General features: G+C 43.1%; 1 protein-coding gene across 9 annotated transcripts in view; it reads left to right on the top strand.

Annotated features, from left to right (window-relative positions):
- Positions 1 to 20,345, top strand: part of Arhgef3 (Rho guanine nucleotide exchange factor 3) — a 326,782-nt gene that overhangs the window by 244,649 nt on the left and 61,788 nt on the right. The window contains exon 1 of one of the 9 annotated variants that reach the window (XM_048355791.1): positions 7,587 to 7,792. The exons of 7 other annotated variants lie outside the window; for them this stretch is intronic. In XM_048355791.1, coding sequence (XP_048211748.1) covers positions 7,697 to 7,792 — 96 coding nt within the window. In that variant the 5' untranslated portion in view covers positions 7,587 to 7,696. Of the gene's footprint in view, positions 1 to 7,586; positions 7,793 to 20,345 lie in introns of those variants that run through there. One more of the 9 variants, XM_048355788.1, reaches the window with a different exon arrangement.

Below are 20,345 nucleotides of genomic sequence, written 5' to 3'. Positions count from 1 at the left end.
TGGAGGGGCTGGGAATATGGCCTAGTGGCAAGAGTGCTTCACTTGTATACACAAAGCCCTGGGTTCGATTCCCCAGCACCACATATATAGAAAATGGCCAGAAGTGGCCCTGTGGCTCAAGTGGCAGAGTGCTAGCCTTGAGCAAAGAGAAGCCAGGGACAGTGCTCAGGCCCTGAGTCCAAGGCCCAGGACTGGCCAAAAAAAAAACAAGTAGTCTGTGGAAATGCCCCCCGAAAGTCCTGCAAGTTCTCAGTTGCAGGACTGCTTATACAGACATTGCTGTATGATGTTGCCATTCACATTTCCTGTCACATTTTTATTTATTTATTTATTTTTACGATCTTTAAGTAGTTTTACAAATGAGTTGCCATTTAATAAAGCAAGTTATGAATACAGAATGTCTTGATCAATGTCACTCCTTTTAATGTTCTCCTCCATCCCTCCCTTACTCATTCCTTCTCTTATTCTCTCTTTTTTTTTGTGGATTGTGGGGCTTGAAGTTGGGAGCCTGGACACTGTCCTTGAGCTCTTTTTGCTCAAAGCTAGAACTCTACCACTTTTAGCCATAGAGATACTTCTGGTTTTCTACTGATTAATTGGAGATAATAGTCTCACAGACTTTCCTGCCTGGGCTGGCTTTGAACTGCAATGTTCCTCAGTCTCCTGAGTAAGATTACAAGCCTGAGCACCAACATCAGGCTCTTCTCACATTTTAACTTCTCTAAAACAACCATGTATCTTACAAGGGTTTGCATGATATAATTCATTTGACCACGTAATTTCTTTTTTTACAGCACTGGGGCTTGAACTTAGTGCTTTGTGCTTGTTAGGCAAGCACTGTACTGCTTAAGAGTCCTTTTTTTCTATGAGATGGGATCTTTTTCCCCATCCAGCTTGGATTGTTATCCTACCATAGCTAGGATTACAGATATGAATCACCATGTTCAGCTTTCTCTATTAAGTTGGTGCCTTGCAAACTTTTTTTGCCAAGACTGGTCACACCTCCATCAGCCTGCTTCAAGTATAGATGGAATGACAGGCAGGCACCACAGTACCAGCTATTGATTAAAATGAGGTCTTGCTAGCTTTTGTTGGCTACAAAACACAATCCTCCTGATCTCCAACTTTCAAGTAGCTAGGATTACAGGCACAAATAAATAATAACAGATATTATACAATCAGTGACATCTTAGGTTCAATAAAATACAACACGCTGATTTTGTAGGAAGTAGAAGAGAAAATACCTCTACCCAAAGCCAGTCTTAACATTTCAGATACTAATTCCTCCACATAATGTAGACATATAATCCTACACACATGTAAACATTAGCTACAAGCTGAGAATAAGTAATTTTGGAATAGAGCAAATTTATTGAATTCTTGACCTCCAAATATGTAATACTCTCAAACAAATTCAGTCAATCCATCAGGTCAAAGATTCTCTAATACTAGACAGACAATTTCCTATGGGCTCACTTTTTTTTTTTTTTTTTTTTGCCAGTCCTGGGGCTTAAACTCAGTGCCTGAGCACTGTCCCTGGCTTCTTTCTGCTCAAGGCTAGCACTCTACCACTTGTGCCACAGCACCACTTCTGGCTTTTCCTATATATGTGGTGCTGAGGAATCGAACCCAGGGCTTCATGTATATGAGGCAAGCACATGACCACTCTGTCATATTCCCAGCCCCAGGGCTCACTTAATTTTTTAAGTTAAAAAAAAAAACGTGCTGATGACCACCCATTCAAATTGCACATAATATAGAGTCTTAATATAAAATCCTGATTGATAATGGATTTGACCACACCTGCTATGTAGCTTGCAAATGTTTCAGATCAAGAACTATTGGAACCTTTGGGGCTTTTAATCACTGAGTCTGCATTTTTTCCCCCACAAAAACAACTAAACATGATGGCAAAGGTCCTGAAGAAAATTTGAAAAATTACTTTCCCCATCTCTAGTTTTATTTAATTATATTTCATTAAAACTAATTTTCACTGGACTTTTCTTCTTCCTTCTTTCTTCTTTCAGTACTAGGGCTTGAACTTGGTGCCTCATGTTTTCACTTGGTGTTTTTGCTCAAGACTGACACTCTACCCCTTACTTCTGACTTTGTGCTGGTTAATTGGAGATAAGAGTGTTGGGAATTTTGCTGGCTTTGAACCCTGATGCTCAGATTGCAGTCCCCAAGTAGCTAGGCATGAGCCCCTTGTGCTTAGTTTCCACTGTTTTTGTTGTTGTTTGTTTTGTTTTATGTGCAGTTTTGTTTCTGAAGCATCTTGAGAAACTTTTGTTTCCCCCAGCCCTCTTGCTCCTAGATTCCTCTTTATTCTTCTGTCCTTTTTTGTGTTTTATGAGGTCTGTTGTTTAGCTAAGAGGCAGCCTGGACATTGGAGCGGCTTCCAGGTGTGGCAGTGGTCTTCTTTGTGCTGGGTTTCTTTGCTCTGCTGAATTTAAGCTGACTTCTGACATTGATCAAGGTCTAAGGGGAAAAGATCTTGGAGGTCAAAGCCAACAGATTTCTTGGCTCTGATCTGTCTTCAGCTCCTTTCTCTCTTTAATGGGAAGCTTCTCAGTAGGAGCCCTGCTGGTATGTTGGATTTGGGTGCAGTTGTCCTGGGCATTTTAACTGTGTACACACATCCCTGCCTTCAATTCACTCTCTGGATACCAGTGGGACCCTGGCATCTCCCAGAGGCCATCAGAAAGGTATCTAGACATTGCTAAATGTCCAGAGGGGACAGAATCCATCCTGGCTGTGAGCAAATGACATAGGGAACTCTAGAGGTTGACAAACTCACATGTTTGTGGTATATCACCACAAATTTTCATAGATAATTATATTCGCCTTTTTTTCATTACAGCTAGTAATCTGGAGGATTAGCTCAATGAGGAAAAATATTTTTATAACTTAACCAGTTTTTCAGACTTCTTTCAGAAAACAAGCTCTTTAAGAGAATGTGAATCAAGTATGAATTTTCATGAATCTAGTCAAGTGCCTCATATATTCCCAGGCAGAGGAGATTAATAACAATGTGTGGTTTTAGATGTGATGGGGCACCTCTGGTACCATTTATACTTGGCTAGCAATAAACCCCAGTCCTGATCTCTCAGTATTCTCTGCCAGAACTTTGGGCTTCACCCTCTTCTCACTCCTCATCAAGATTGATGTCACATAAAGGAAGAGCTTTATCACTAACTGCAAATGTCTCCTAAATGGGAAGAGGACAGAAGAAGTGGAACATGGGTGTGCCCAGCATGTTACCTACAAGACCATGTTAAATTAGCAGGTAAAAGAGATGTTCCAGATGCCAGAAAAGCCCAGCTCGAAGCTGGGTTTTGGGGCTCCCGCTACTATCACTTAAGCTTCTTCTGAAAATGTATATCAGAGGTCACAGCTCAAAGGCCACATCTTCAAATGGATCATATTCATTGAGCAGGTGTTCCTGGCATGTAGGCTCTGGAATGGATAAAGAGGTAAGGAGAGAGAGGCAATCATACATCTGACCTGAAGGAAGCTCCCAGTATACAATGGATGGATGGGTGGATGGATGGATGGATGGATGAGCAAATAAATGAACTAATGAATGTTTAGGGGAAAAAAGGAACCTAAATCTGATAAGAACTGTGGCACTGATAAAGCTGTGAGGGTCAACGTACCAGGTCTGTTGGGTTCATGATCACAGCACTAGAATTTGAGGTGCTGTGGACTCAGTAGGTAAGCTCTTGGCCTTCAGCTAGTCTAAAAGGGCCTAACCACCAGTGGTGGACGTGGGTGTGGAGGCCCACCCTCCACCAGCAGCACAAATATCCCTCCCAGCATGGGCAAGAACACAGTCCTGCACTTGGCACCCATTTTGGAAATGCAGAACAGGCTTTTTTATTCCAGTCTCCAGGCTCTTGGCTTGTGGGGAACCCTATCCGGCTGTGAGGCATTTTATAGGATTAGAACGGTTTGTGCTGAAGATGGGTTCTGAAAGGAACTTTGTGCTGTTGCTTTGAGCAGAGCAGCTGGTTAAAGCAGTCTTGTTCCTAAACTCATAAACACATTTACACGCAGGCAGGATGGAGAGTGGAGTGCCAGTCTCCCTCCTCAGGCTGCCTGGATGGCAGCATGCAGGGCTGGACCAGCTGCTCTCAACTGCGGCACTTCCCATGGGGGTGTATTTGGGAACTGTAGTCTAGGGCAGCCTGTTTTTTGACAGGCTGCTTAGAATCTCAGGCAGACCCAAATCACTCTTTGCTCAATGATTGTACTTAAACTTGAGATTTCTTAGGATTTATGGTCCTGGAGATACTGCAGTAAGCAGCCAGATTCATGACTGTGGGACTTGGCTGGGTGACTCTTCTCTTCATTGATAGCTGTAAATACATTTTTCAACTGAAGATCAGTGCCCAGCAAACAAGTTTCACCAGGGCTTAAAGCCCATTCCTGAACTGGCTCCATGTCAGAGTGTTCTAGTTGAGAGGTTGGGCCTGTGCCAGCCAAAAAAGCAGAGGGAAAGAGGAATGGCTCTGCACCCTTGGACTCAGAATGAGGCATGTCCCCAGTGCCTCTGGGCCTGGCTTTGGCATCACTGTTCAGGCTGTTGCTTAGGCTGGGTGCCCTTGGAGATGGGGTTCCCTCTCTCCTTCCCAACCATGGCCAAGTTGCAGGGCTTCTGATAGCACTCACTTTATTCCCCCACTTACCTCCACTCCCCCATCTCCCCTCCCCCGCAAGCAGCATGGCTTCCTTCTTCTTTTCCTGTTCCATGGGTTCTGGGCAGCCAGTCCTCCCTTTACTTCATACTGGATATTTGAGGGAGAACTTCAATCCTAAGAGGACCCTATTTATTCCAGAACCCTCTTGACAGGTTTGGCAATCATAACTTCTAACTGGACCAGATGCTTCCTACTCCCCAAAGGAATGTTTGTACCCTAGCAGGGCAGGAAGGTGGGTGGGTTCAGTGCCAGGCTATGGGTTTGCCACCTGGGATGAAAAAAACATGTACTAAGAGGTTTCCTGCCTGGAAAGTTGGAATGACTGGGGTCTCCCTTCCTCTGCTGGAAGCATGGCACAGCAGACAGGGCCTGCATCTGTCCATTTCCATCGCTCCCCACACCCAGGGAGCAAGAGCTGGAGGGTGTGTCTCCCCAGAGACACTTTAACTAAGGGGAAAAATCAACAGTACAGCCTACAGAGTAACCTTGTAAATAGTAATAGCTTCAAAAAAAAATTCTAACTTTCCAAGTGATATACAAACATTTTTCTTGTAAAATATATTTTCTATACTTTTAAAACATTCACAGTAAGTTTAAAGTTTACTTTGTCCTCTAACTCTAACTTTTTTATCCAAGATGAAATGGGTAGGGTAAAAGTTTACTGTGGACTTTTTCAGACATTGCTCAATGATATTGACCTACAAATTTGTCTCTATAGAAAATATACGGTATTCTTTAGTAGATGTGCTTTTAGCACAAATGGTTTCTATCTGTGCTTTTCTACATTAACCTTTTCCCCTTTTTCCTTTTTTTTCTTTTTTGGGGGGTGGGTAGGGTGGGGTGGGAAGGGTGGTTGGATCCCTAATGAGGTTTGAACTCACTCAGCACTAGCATCTTGGCTTGAGCCACACCTTCACATACCCCCATCCCCTCTCTAGTTACTTATTTCAGTTAGAGTCTTGTGTTTTTGCCAGGAGCTAGCCTGGACTGTGATCCTCATATTTTATCCTTTCTGTCTAGTCAGGATTACAGTATGAACCACTACATCTGTCTTGCTGATTGAGATAGAGGTCTCATTAACGTTTTGCCCCTACAAGCCATGAATCATGACACTCCTGATCTCTGTCCCCAGAGTCGCTTGGATTATAAATCTGGGCCACCCCTCAGGACCTCCTTGTTCTCTGCCCTCTTTGGTGCTGGGAATTGGACCCAGGGCTTCACCACTATTAGCATGCTCTATTTCTGAGGCACCCCCCCCCCACCCCAGCCTGCTGCAACTATTTATAAACCAAGTCCAACACATGGGAGATCTTGCAGCACCACACCCATAGACCCATCTCCTTTTTGACTGTGGCTGAATGACATTCCTAAGGAGGAAAGGTTATGTAAGCTCATCCTATGGATGGCTGTACCACTGTCTCATGGTTTTTGTTGTTTGTTTTTTCTTTTGTTTCTTACTAGCCAGACAGGGGCTACTGCAAGCACTCTCCATTGGTCCTAAGACAATCACAATGTCTATGTTTCTCCAGAAAGGATCCCAAAAAGTGTGGCAGGGCAGGGCCATGTCTGCACAACTGTGGATTGGAAACAGATCCTTCTAGTTGCCCTTCTGTGTGGCAGGCTGCCTCTTACCCTCTCTTTATATTCGGGAGTGGGTTCAGGGTGAGGAGCTAGAGGGCACTGCAAGGGTGGGGTGGGATAGAAATGTGGAGGTGTCTACACAGGTATTTGTCAGAACTTAGCGAATTACACACTTAAAATGGGTGTATTGTGCATGTTCTCCCTGATATTCGGAGGTTAGATTTAAAACACAGCAGAATATGACAAATTATACAGGACTCTAGACACCCTATACAGTGAGATCAAAAGAGGATAGTCTTAGGAGAAAAACACCAACTTGTAATACCCAAGCGCCTCTTCATATGCATATAAAATAAAATACATACTGAGGGGGCTGGGGATATGGCCTAGTAGCAAGAGTGCCTGCCTCATACACATGAGGCCCTGGGTTCGATTCCCCAGCACCACATATACAGAAAATGGTCAGAAGTGGCGCTGTGGCTCAAGTGGCAGAGTGCTAGCCTTGAGCAAAAAAAGAAGCCAGGGACAGTGCTCAGGCCCTGAGTCCAAGGCCCAGGACTGGCCAAAAAAAAAAAAAAAAAAAAAACTGAAATGAACTGGAGATATGGACACAAAGGACCTTTTTCTTAATTTGTCTTTTCATTTTCAGATAACTCTAATTCTTTATTTCGTATATAGTATATACACATGCATATCTGAGGGAAAGTGGGGGGAGGGCACAGAATCAGTGGAAAGTGGATGAAAAGTGCAGCAGTGGAACGCACTAGCTTCATTGGACATTGATAAAAGTGAACCACGCAGCTCGTGATTGGAGATGGGAGAAGGGGATGGGAGAGAATGAGGGGACAGATGCAGAAGGAAGGAAATGTGCAATAACACAACAATAAACTAATTAAACTACAAAAGAAAGCCAGTGCGTTTTATACTATTTGGACTATAACGTTCATTTTAAAAAAAAAAAGGGTGGGGAGCGTGCTTGGAGTCTGACCTGGGAGTTAAGGCAAACCAGAATATTAGCGCCTTTGTTTTTAATGTGGGCTGGCTTTCCTGCCAGTTTTTGCGCAGGCTTCCTTTGAACCTGCCTTCCCTTCCACCAGGGAAGAATGAGTGGAGGTGCCGTAGGTGGAGGTGCCACAGGTCGGGAGGAGGGCGCCCCTCGCCCAGCCTCAGGGGGAAGGCCCGGCCCCATCCCTATCGCCAGGGGCGGTCCCGCCACGTGTGGGCGGGGCTACGAGCGGCCCCGTCCCGCCCCCGGCGCTGGCCCCGCCCCAGCGCCCGGGGCGAGCCGCCGGGCTTGAGGCTGGCTGTCGGAGTACGGGTTCGCTTCGCCGCCGCCTGGCACCGTGGAGCTAGGATCCTCCTTCACTCTGCTGGGATCAGCGGTGACATCCCAGAGGGCCGGCCCGGCAGCCGCCATGGTGGCCAAGGATTACCCCTTCTACCTCACAGTCAAGAGGGCCAACTGCAGCCTGGAGGTCCCCCTGGACAGCGGCGTGACCAAGGACGCCGAGGTAGGCGCGCCTGACCCAGACTCTCCGGGCTCCTCTGCCGGCCGATCCCTCGCCCACCCCTCCCTGGGCCCAGGCTCCCTCTCCTCCCCGTGCACTCCAGGGCTGAGGGCTCTTGCCCCTCCCCCTCCCAGCGTCTGCCCACCGGCGTCCCTCACGCGGTCTCTCGGTCCGTGGGCCGAGCTCGAGCTGCCGCCCCTTCCCCTGTCCCTCTCCTGCGGGGCGGGGAGCCTGCTTGCTTGTCCCGTCTTCTCCTGCACAGCCAGTCCAGCGGCGTCTGGCTGAAGGTGAACCTGCTGACTAGACCAGGAGCCAGAACTTTCCCCCGCTTTATCAGCAGGCAGACATGGGGAGAGCTAACCTCTTGAGCGAGTCTTTCCTCTTGGGGGTCAAAAGGAGGTCATCGGGGACCAATGCAGACATCTCACCTGCAGACTTGGCCTTGCAGCTATTTGGCAGTAAAGACAGGACAGACACTTATTATCCGCTTCACTTGTGGCTAGTGGGGTGGGGGGCCACTTATCTCCTGGTTGGAGCAAAGTGAGTCATTTGAGTGTCTCCCAGATGGGAGAATTAAACCCCAGTGGGTAGGAAGCTGCTTTGGAACGATAGAACTATTTCCTCTTCTGAGAACTTTCCGGTGCCTTAAGGGTTTGGTGAAGGAGACCTCTCATTTGGTGCTCAAATGACCTTTTCTTCCTGTATGTTATTTCTCTGGCAAGTCCCACTGGACTTAAAGGTAGATTGGGTTCAGCTGGTGGAGAAGGCTTGCTTGGATTTCACTACACCACAGCTTTACTAGGTCCAGGCTGTGGTGGACCCCCAGGACCCAGCTCCTCACTGCTGCTCTTAAATGTGTATCTGAAAGAGCTCTACTGTCTCCTTCCTGGCTAGGAGAACATAACCGCCACTGGGGGAGAAGGGGTATCTGGGGGCAGGAGTGTTTCAGGCCTTGTTGTGGTACTTGTGGGGTTCCACCCATCTGTCACCCTGGGGTCTGCTCAGTGTGTGTACTGGGTCGCTAAATTATTATACATAAGAAGATAGCATCAGTGATTCATTGCCTCTACCAAGGTGACTGGGACTCCAGTCAGTCTCTGGTAGACTCACTTGAGCACAGTCTAACTTCTCTCCTCTACCACTGCTCAACAGTTGAATATTTTCAGGTAGAGATTTTGTTCCCAGCAGCTGTTGGCAGTGTGGTGGTTTCTAGTGGCATTTAGATGTGTATTTAAGTTTTCACCAATTGGTAGAATTTAGGCTGATCAGGTTCAGAATGGACATCATGACTTCTCAATGGCAATTTCAAAATTTAATGAGTGGAGGAGTAACCCTTCAAACTCCTTCTGTCTGGAAAGAAGAAAAGCACAGCCAGTTCAGTGAGCAAGTGGAAGCTGGCAAAGGGACAGACAATGAGAATAGCTCTGGGGTCCCTCAGTCCTCTTTTGCTCTTACTGAATCTGAGGGTTTATGTGAACTCAACTATTTTAATCTTTCCTTATTCTCATGTGTATATATGTCTGTGGACCTCAAGTGTTCTGAAACACAATCCTCAAGGGCTAAATATTAGTAGCTAGACCCAGAGGATAAAATATGGCTCCTTTTCTTTTTGTGTGTGAGAATGTCCTGGTATGAGAATAAGGATGGGCATTGGAAGCGTTTTGGAGATAGTTGTTAAATATTATTTAGGTATATCATTGAGATTTTTAATCATAATAAAATATGCTTTGTACACCTTGAGGCAGATATCTCTTAGCTTCATTAATTCAGCATAAAGTCCCTTCTAATAATAGAGATAGGCAGAGTTGGGAAATGAAACCTAAATGCATTTCAGGGGAAGTTTCCTGGTTTTGTTGTGAGCACAAAAGGCAACCAACCAACCTTTGTAGGCCTAGTTTTTTGGTTAGCCTTTAACTAAAATCTGTTTTCTACCAGTAGGTGTCAGCAGTATTTGTAGATGTTTAAACAAAGCAACATTCACTTGTCTGCCTTTTGAAAAACAGGATTATATTTTTCTTTTTTTGTACATTGACTATTAATCCCTCAGAAAATACATTTTAAAGATTGACAGCTTTATTTGTAGAAAGGAGAGTTAATTTAAAAAAAACACCAGATTTATCCACAGACTTTTGCAGAATAACAGGACTTTGACATTCAAAGATACTTGAAGTACCTTGGGGAATACCTGTGCCCCAGACTTGCAGTGGCTGTTTCTTCCAAGTGTGGTAAAGGCAGGATAGTGCCAGCAAGGTCCTTGTAGCATGGGGCCCCCAGGACCAGTATGCTGGAGAAGGTGAACAGTGCGAAGGCAATAATGTGCATTTGATGCCATCTACTTGAGCAAAACTCATGCAAATAATGAAATTCCTACTTGAAATTTAATTTAAATGCTTTCTTTTTTGTTTGTTTCAGTGTTAGTTCCCAGTGAAAGCCAAAAAAAAAAATGATAGGTGTTGAAATTTTATCTTTGTTTTCTTTTCTTTAAAGGATCTGAGACTTTTTACATGGATTATAGAGTGCATATATGATATTTTTTGTCTGTTAGTCTAGTACTGCTTCATAAATTGATATTCTTAAGACAGAGATGTATAGGTTGGATCTCATATGTTTAATAGTAATACCTGTAACTAGCTAGATCCTTCTGGCTCTAATCATTAACCGTGAAATCTAAGGAGCTTAGTACTTTCATGGAGAAACTCAGTATGATGTGAGCATTGTCCAGTTTATTTCTTTTAATCCTCAATACAGCTTTGCTCAGCTTATGTTTTCATATTATCAGTTGCTCATTTTCCATGCCTGGAGGGAATGCTTGCTCACTGTAGACACATGTATTGTTATAATACCTGATCAGTTCCCTAAAAGAAAAACTGTTAATATCATTCATTAAAGTTAAGAATCACTATTTTCCCCTTGGTGAAGTTTGCTTTAAAAAAAAAAAGAAGTCTCAGCTGAGCAGATACCATGGTTAAGGAAGCTAGAGCCTGGAGACAAGCTTTGAAGAGTTTTCATGAAAATCCAAAAGGCACTTCTGTCATGTCTAAGGCTGTATCTAAACAGCTTAATGAACAATTCACTCAACTATTAAGAGTTACCATATTATGTGTGGATCAAGATGAAGCCTGATTTGGTTGGTGGTATATGTAGCCATTGCTTTTTTCTCTATGATTATTAAAAGAGTTCAGTATTGCCCTGTGCTCCAAGGTGTAGATTCTGGTTTTAACTCAGCCAGTATACTTAGCCTGGCCTTGGGAATAATAGGGTGACCCACAAATAACAGACTTCTCCCCCTTCTGTAATGTTACCATGTCTAGTGTCACCCTTGAGATCCCCACCATGATGGAGGGTAGCATAAAGGTGTATTATCCTTTCTGCTTTATGTAGAACAACACCAAAGGGAGGGGACTTGCAGAAATACACAAAGAAAATCAGCTTGAGCCAAGATCTAGGGCCAGATTTCCTGATGGATTTAGTCCAGCATTCAATACCGGTGGCCCTTGTAATGTTTAAGGGTATTTACTTAAATGGGAGCAAAGGGAAGGGTGATACAAAACAGACAACTAAAATATTATATGCTAAATATATAAGCTTTTCTCTTGGAGTAGCAAAACTATGTTTCAAATTATATTTGTTTACATAGAAGACTTAAAAGCAAAGTTTGAAACAAAATTTAAATATATGATCTTGAATACATAACTGAGAAGGTGCCATTGAAGCCTGAGCTACAGGGTAGGGTGAGCTTAATGTTCCTAATGTGATTTATGTATGCCTCATCAGTGAACACATGCATTGGAATGTCACATCCACCTGGGGCTGTGCTTGAATGCCAGCTGGAGAGAGAATGGGTTATGGTTTGCAGTAATCTCTACTTTTCTTGGAATCTGTGCTATACAGCACTGAACTGTTGATCTATAGGGAGTAACTGTAGTAAGGTTCCTAGAGTTTCTGGAGGACTAAATGGATAATTCTCATGAATCATGTGACTGCAGAGATCTTCCTGGGTAGAGAGATGCAGAGTTAATCAGGGAATTATCAGTTGCCAGTAGGATCTGATTTGGGTCACTGGGCCACTATTCTAGGTGGAAAAGTGTCTTGGAGATCATGGAGCTCCTGGATGTACACAAAGTAGAGCCGGGTTTATGAGAGGAAAATACATTGACTTTCTACATTTAAGACTGTTCAGGATACCAACTCTAGAGTAAGACTGCCTTGGTCCCAAAGCCATCTCTACTACCCGCTAATATGACCCTGGAAAAGCCATGATGCCCCTCCAAGACTCAATTTCCTTTTTTTTTTAAAGCAGTAAATGACTTTTATTTTAAAAAAAAAAAAAGTAACTGTGAACGTATAAGCAGGCCTGCCTGTAGGACACTACAGTACAGCTGGAAAGAGATACATTTTTCCAATGTGCCTATGGGCCAATGAGTTCGATAATTTTCAAATAAATTCTTAATACAAACTTCACTGAGTTGGAAAGTTTTGCTGAAAATATTTCTGGACAAAACTCCCCCAATAAACAAAACAAACTTCATGTTGAAAATAATGATAATCTTACTTCCAGGACCATGGTGAGGATAAAGTGAAATAACACATATGTGTGCAGTACTTAACATAGTGTCTGAGACATAGTCCTTAATAAATATTACCAAGACCCTTGCATCTTTTTTGTGTGTGTTGCTGGTACTGGGACTCAAATTCAGCCTTAGGCTTTTACTTAGCTTTTTTTGCTCAAAGTAGCACTTCAGGCTGACTGCTACTTGAGCCATATCTCCACTTATGGCTTTTTTTTTTTTAAACTGGTTAGAGATAAGAGTCTCACAGACATTTCTGCCTAGGCTTGTTTGAACCTCAATCCTTAGATCTCAACCTCTTCAGTAGCTAGGATTACAGGTGTGAGCCACTAGTGCCCAGCAAGACTTCTAAATATTAAAACTGATCTGTAAAGTAGTGTTAAGAAACCCAATCATCACCCTGATTTCCTTATGCTGTGGTACACAGACCAGTGCATTGGAGGCTTAACTATAAGTGTTTTACTTTAATCATGACCACAGTAATCCTATGAGGTTGCCCTATGTTATTATTCTCTTTTGTAGAAGTAGAAACTGAGGCTCCCAGCAGAGTAGTGGCTCCTAAGGATAGCTGAGCTACTAGGTGGAAAAGTAATACAACCCAGTATAACTATGAAGTCTGTACTTTCCCAACCACACATCACATTGCCCCTGAATGACTAAATCACTGGTCTCCTTACCACATCTCATATTAAAGATGAACCTGCCTTCCCCAGCAAACTGCCTGACGGTTGAAGGCTTATCCTTTCCTGACATCACCACTAGTCGGTGATTCTGGCAGTCCACTTCACAGTCCGGCTGTGACCCACGGGGATGAGGTTTGCACATGCGAGTATGCGGCGCCCCCCCCCCCTTTGGGGTTTTCATAATTTCTGCTTTTTGTTTCTCAAGACCAAGGTGATGGTCTTTGGCAAAATTCCACATGCTCAGCTTCATGGTGGTGGCACTGTGAGCTCTTCTGTTAGTCATTTTGCTTATCTACACCACCAGCCTTCTGTGTAAACCAGTAACTGGAAGTCCCAGCTACCATCTTGGTATTTGCAAATTATATCGTTTTTTAAAAGACACCTTGTGATTGCCTATACAATCCTGGCTGAGTGCCACTGTTTGTATAACTACTGAATGAAAATAAATTACTGATCACAACCTAATTTTGCAAAGATTTATGGAAATGTAATTGTTATTAATGGATTGTGTGTGTATGTGTGTTTCTGGAAGAGTTCCTTGTGATGTAGGTTGCCCTGCATAATTTATCAGTGTTGGTAATGGGTTGGTAATAGCTTCATGAAATAAAGAAATTGCTGCAATTTTGTTGCTGTTTATTCTGTGTCACTCATGTGCTGTCAGGAGTAAGGACGAGTGGTTTCTAATTTGTGTGTGTGTGTGTTTAAAATAAATTGACACTCAATATCTTGGTAGAGACTGTCACAGGTTTGTCAGGAAAGGTATACTTTTGACTGGTTGAAAAAGTAGTGTGCTTTTTGTTGTTATTTTTTATGTGTATGCTGGTATTGGGGCTTTAACTCGGCCTCTCAGTCTTGCTTGGCTTTTTCTTTTGCTTAAAGCTAGTACTCTACCACTTGAACTATAGCTCTTCTTTCTGCTCTTTGGTGGTTAATTGGAGACAGGTATCTCACAGACTTTTCTGCGTAGGCTGGCTTTGAACCTGGATCCTTAGATCTTAGCCTCCTGAATAGCTAGGCATGAGCCACCATAACCCAGCAGGAGTGTTACATTTTAAGCCTAGAAAATACTTGTGCTGGCTTCTTGGTTTTCACCATGATGTCTTCCTTTGAGAAAGCAGCTCTGATTACTAGTCAACTTGCAGTACCTTGCAGGAGCAGAGCTCTGTTGAGAACATGCAAACCAGTTCTTCTCCAAGTGCTGGAGACATCCAATCTCTGCTAATATCTCCAGGGATAGAAAACAAATAACCCAAAGTCATGTACACCACCTTTCTTCAGGATAGACCATGAATAAACCCTTCCTGAATTGTAGCATTGCTTTCTGGAACTGTGTGTCCTACAGCCACACTTTCTTATGTATCATCCCCTGGGATAGTGACCACTGCCTTCTCTTGCCCATCTCTCCCATTCTTACCTCCCTGTACACATTACATCTACTCCAAGTGCATTCCTTCTCCTGGCAGATGTTCCTGGCTCCTTGTATTTTCCCAAATGCAGTATCTGTTCTAGATTCTTCTTCTTGCTTATTTCTTGTTGATATCGTGATTGTGCGTGGAAATCATTTGGGTTTCTGGTGGAGATGTGGCCCAAGTAGTAAAGCACCAGCCTTGAGCGAAAAAGACAAATGAGAACACAAGGCCCTAAACTCAAGCCCCAGTATACACACACACACACACACACACACACACACACACACACACATATGCATGCACACACGCACGCACACACACACGATTAGCATCTTTGTCATATATACATACATACACATATTTGCATACATAGTTACATACGTGTATATACATATGTGTGCATATATATTATGCAGATGTAAAAGATATCAGTTGCCATCCATACCTGACTGATGTTGTAACTATTTTTATTGATAGGATAAAACTTAATGCTGAAAATGCAATAATGGTATATGTTAAAAGACTAAAAATGTCACTCAGTATTATTGCACAGAGCCATAAACCCTGCACTTAAGAGTCTGAGACAAAGCAAAGGGTTGAGGCTGGCCTGGGCTTCATAATGAGATCCTATCTCAAATTTTGAAAGACAAGAAATATTCAGATATTTGGACCTAGTATTCTAGCTTTTTGTATTTTTTCTTGCCAGTACTATAGAGTTTGAACTCAAGTCCTCATACTTGCTTGGCTTTGACTTCTCTGCTTTACTTTTTCACCTGGTTCCACCACTTCAGCAATGCTTTCAGTACAGATTTTTGCTGGTTAGTTTGGAGATGAACTCTGGCAGACTTTTTTTGCCTGAGCTAGCCTCAAATAGTGATCCTCCATGTCTCAGCCTCCTGAGTAACTGAGGTTACTGGATGTGTGGCTCTTCTTTTTTTCTTTTTGCAGTAAGGGGGTTTCACCTCAGGTTCATGAACTTGTTAGGCAAGCACTCTACCACTTGAGCCCTACCCCCAGTTTTGTGTTTTATTTAGCTCTGAAGAGAGAAAATGTGGGTCCAGACCTTTTCAAAATGACAATTTTTAAATAATGTTTGTTTTCTATTTGTATATTTTTATTTGTTTTGTTTTGTTTTGGTTTTTTTTTTGGCCAGTCCTGGGGCTTGGACTCAGGGCCTGAGCACTGTCCCTGGCTTCTTTTTGCTCAAGGCTAGCACTCTGCCACTTGAGCCACAGCGCCACTTCTGGCCATTTTCTGTATATGTGGTGCTGGGGAATCGAACCCAGGGCCTCATGTATATGAGGCAGGCACTCTTGCCACTAGGCCGTATCCCCAGCCCTATTTGTATATTTTTAAAAACACATTTCACAGTACTTTTATATTCTTTGACTCATCTAAGTCAAATTACCCTGATTCCAAAGATGAAGATGCCAAGGATCAGAGTGTTTCAGTGATTTGCTCAGGAACACACAGCTAGGAATGGCACAGCTGGAACTTAAATGCAATTGTCTGATTCCAGTGTAGCATCTCTCCCTACTTGCTCACAGTAGCCAGAAAACCCAACAACCTTTGTCCAGTAGCGGGGAAAAGGGGAATAGCTTCCAGTGCTATGTTTGCAATCATTACTAGTAAACAGAAATACCCTATTGTCAAAAAAAAAGTTGAGCATAACTATGTATACCATGAAACCAGCTATTCACCTGCAGATGTGCGAGGTCATGGGTGCAATTGGAGCACTCTCTCCATTTTTTCACAGTGCTCACTAAACTCATAGCATTGGCACCTGTGCTCAGATGTCATCTGGCTCATCTCCTTTGAATCGTGCACCAGCTGAGAGAGGTAGATAAGGCAGGAACTGTTCTGTTTGTCAAACAAGGACACCTTCAGAGAGGTTAGGAGATAGGACAAAATGGTGGCTCCCTCTGCCGGACCTTAAGCACGTGGCATGCCACCATGCTCCTGAGCAGCTGTAAGCAACACTGCCTATCTGGAGGGTTTTCAAGGTGAACCCCCTTAAAATTATCCAGAACACTGCATCAAGTGACTTTACCTTTGTGCCATGTAATGGACGGCCTGTTCTCTGAAGGGCTACCTGGAGGGGAGAAGACTTACTTGATGGTTGTCCCATCAAGTGTGATCTAAAGAGAATCAGCAGACCCTAGTTCCTGTACATATAGGTTAACAGTAACAGTCCCAAGCTCTATGGATATAATGGGTATAGAAGAAATGATGAACAGGTGAAATGTAGCATTTCCTAGATGTTCTTTCATACATACTATTAGAAGTTAGGAACTTGATTGAGTTATATAAAACTGAGAGTCCATGTTATGGCCTTTAGGATGTGTGTGTGTGTGTGTGTGTGTGTGTGTGTGTGTGTGTGTGTGTGTGTGATGGTAAATATTTAGCACTTGCCACCAATTACCTCATTGAGAAGTTGGAGATCTTTTTGGAAAAAGTTGCCGCAGGAGAAAAAGTGGGAGTAAACCAGATCAACAAAAGAGATGGAGCTCAGGCTGATGGCCAAGAGGACCAAGGCTTTCCTCTCGATGTTTTTTGGCCTGAGCCCAAGGCCAGTCACATGCTCCCTTCACAAATCTGTTACCTCATATTGACACACTAACATTTCATAATTCCCAAGTGATGCAGGCTTCTCAAGAATGATCCCAGGCAAATGCAGAAGAGATAACTGAAGGTTACTAGTGAAGAGTCTGTTTTTATTTGCACTGCCAATGGTGGGGATTGAACCTGGGGCCTCCTGCATGCTGAGCACATACTTTACCACTGAGGTGCACCCCAGTCAGTTCTTAATTTTTAACTTCACCTAGTGGAGAGGAATATGTGGACTATCAAAATCTTGCAATGTTTGGGTGGTTGGTGTTGGTTCATTTTCACACACCTGGTGGGCCATCCTATTTTCTGGTTGATGATTTCATGGTTGCTTCTGGGTGTGATCTTGCAAACGGGCTTAGAAACCATTGTGAAAAGGGAAATAAAATGCTAGAAGAGGGGAAAAACTTAAGCAGTAACCACTTAAGTATAACCGCAGAGACCGTGAAGCATCTCCCCTCCCCCCCACCCCCCTCTGCCTTGGCTGTTGGAGGATGGCTTATCTGAGAACTTTGAAGGAGGGAATATCAGAAAAACTAGACCTTGTTTTTACTTCCAGGTGTCTGAATGCTTCCTGCCCAGACTCTAAGGGACTGGGGACAGAGCTTGATTCTAGCATCAACATCAGAGTACCAGGAGCCTGCTTCAGAGATGTGCTAAATGTGGCATCTGTTTCTAAGCTAGTTCTTACAACAGCTCCCCATTGGCTGGGGATTGCGCAAAATGGGCCCAACTTCACAGGACCTCAATCTTTTTTTTTTCTGAAAGAGAGAACTACATCAGATCACTGTGTTCCCAGAAAGTGGTGGCTCAAATGATAGAGACAAGACCCCACATAAGCTCCAATCTCTCCCTCTGTATTTATCTTATGCCAGGTTTCAGTTTGGAGCTAGTGTGGTTTTGATGCCTCTCTAACAGTTGTTAACTTATCTTTGGAACAAGGTATAGACCTCAAGGCTTGGAGCTTCAGACAGGCAGAGCATCAGTAGTATAACAGGATTATTTTTGTGTGTGTGGCCCAGGTGCTGTTCTTGAGCTTTTGTGCTCAAGGCTAACACTCTACTACTTGAGCCACAGCTCCACTTCCAGCTTTTTTGATAGTTAATTGCAGATAAGAATCTCACAGGCTTTCCTGTCCAGGCTGGCTATAAGCCACAATCCTCAGATCTTAGCCTCCTGAGTAGCTAGGATTACTGAGTAGCTAGAACCCTTGGCACCCAGCTCAGGGTTCATTTTTTTTTTAAAGTTAGTTTCTGTTCATGGCAAGATGGTAGTAAATTTTCATTTACAGTGGTGTTATGGTACATTTTTACAATAAGTTTACTTAAGTAAAACAATTTCTGGAAGCATTCAGTACATAATAGTTTGTGTGATCCATACATATAGCAAAAATATATATATTTTTTTTGTCAGAGCAGTTCCTGGAAATTAGAAACAGTGTTAGACATGTTTGCAGGATTCCTCTAGGCTTGGAACTCAAGTTCCCCAAGTTTGAGTCACAGTCATTTGCAGATCAACTTGAAATATGAACATAAAGCATAGGAACCAGGTTTCAGATATTATTAAGACTTTTAAGTAAAAAGTGGCTCCAATATGTCCTAAAAATAATTGAGGCTACATGTTAGTCATATTTAAAAAATTAGATTTCCATCCTAAGAATGTATCTTTTTCCTTTTTTTCTTTCTTTTTGAAGCTTCAAAGAAAGTTTCAAAGTTCTAGCTGAACTAACTGAACTCATCCTCTTCCTTTACCTCTTCTGGTGGGGTAGAAATCAGGCAAGATTACATTTCAACATGGATTTGAGGATTAGATTGAGAGAACTAAGTTCAAATTACCACGTGGCTACTTATAAGCTGAGTAGACCTTGAACTGGACTGATCTTTTCCTTGTCTGTAAAGTTACTTTTTTTTGTTATGAAATGTGAACATAAAGTGGGCATCTGAAGGTCTCCCTCAGAGAAAGCATTGGGTGGGTCATCAGGAGCCACAGCAGCATCTGTTTGGATGTAGATGAGCTGAGGAGAAGCTTTGGCTGGTCATCCCATCCATGGTCTGCTCCCAGGTAACTCTTCTCTGTATAGCAAATGCACTTACAACCTTCCTAGGAATCCAGATTGGCACTGGATGTTATTATCTTTATCAAAAGGTATTCCAAGCATATTGGCAAGATTCACATTTGTTCCTGCCAGGTAGAATGAAAAAAAAATGAGTGTAGAAAAAAATGAGTGTAGTTTTGTAGTTCTTCCAAAAATGACTTGGAAATCGGAAGTATATGAGCTTTAGGTAATGATGCAACTTAGCCATAGGTGCATCTCAGTTCTCGTCATTCAAAAATTTTAACCCTGTATCAACCACAGACACAGACCCAAGGTGAGCAGATGATGGTAGATTAGGTTGCTTTGCAAGAATTCCTCTTGCCTTCTTCATTAGCAGGGCACTTAATTATAAATAAATCCTTTGTTAGAAACATAAAGAAACTCCATTGCACAATAAATACAAGCTGGGGAAGAGCTCAACAACTAAAATGAAAGCCTCAGTGCTCTTTAGTTGTCATTGACTGTGTACTGAGATCTGACTGTTCATAATCCCTCATTTTGTGTGTGTGTATTTGGTGTGTATTTTAGTTGGTTGTGGGAGTGAATTCAGGGCCTGGTGCTGTCCCTGATCCAGTTATTCTCAAAGCCAGAACTCTACCACTTTGAGGCACAGCTCCACTTTTTTTTTTTTTTTTTTGATGGTTTATTGGAGATAAGAGTCTCACAGACTTTCCTGCTCAGGCTGGCTTCAAACTGCAGTCCTCAGATCTCAGCCTCCTGAGTAGTTAGGATTACAAGCATGAGCCACCAACACCTGGCTATCCTCCATGTTCAAAAGCAGCAAGAAAAGACTTGTTTTCTTTCCTCAAGGAACTTCTACTTGGGTTTGACTGATTGTTACTTAAAATATCACGCAGATAGTGATTGTCAGCCTGGGGAAGGGGAAAGCAGCAATATCAAAATGGGGAGATGGCTATCTTGTGAGTCCCTCACATGCTTGGTACCTCCCACTAGTCCCTAGATATGCCCTTAGCACATGTGCCTGTTGGGTACACTTGAACAAGATACCTGCGTACCTGGCTGGAACTCCCTAAGATGCTAAGTGGGTAGGGCTTAAATGTTGAAGGAATAGCTTCTCTGTTTACTACTTCCAGCCTCTTCTGCCTGTATAGTCCAGTTTCCTTCAAGGTTTTCACCTGACTTGGAAAACTTAACAGTTCTGTGTTTAAGAACCCAAGTCCTGGGCTGGGGATA

Source organism: Perognathus longimembris, chromosome 10 (assembly GCF_023159225.1).
Source record: "Perognathus longimembris pacificus isolate PPM17 chromosome 10, ASM2315922v1, whole genome shotgun sequence".
Lineage (NCBI taxonomy): Eukaryota > Metazoa > Chordata > Mammalia > Rodentia > Heteromyidae > Perognathus > Perognathus longimembris.
This window is presented reverse-complemented; position numbering and strand designations above follow the sequence as displayed.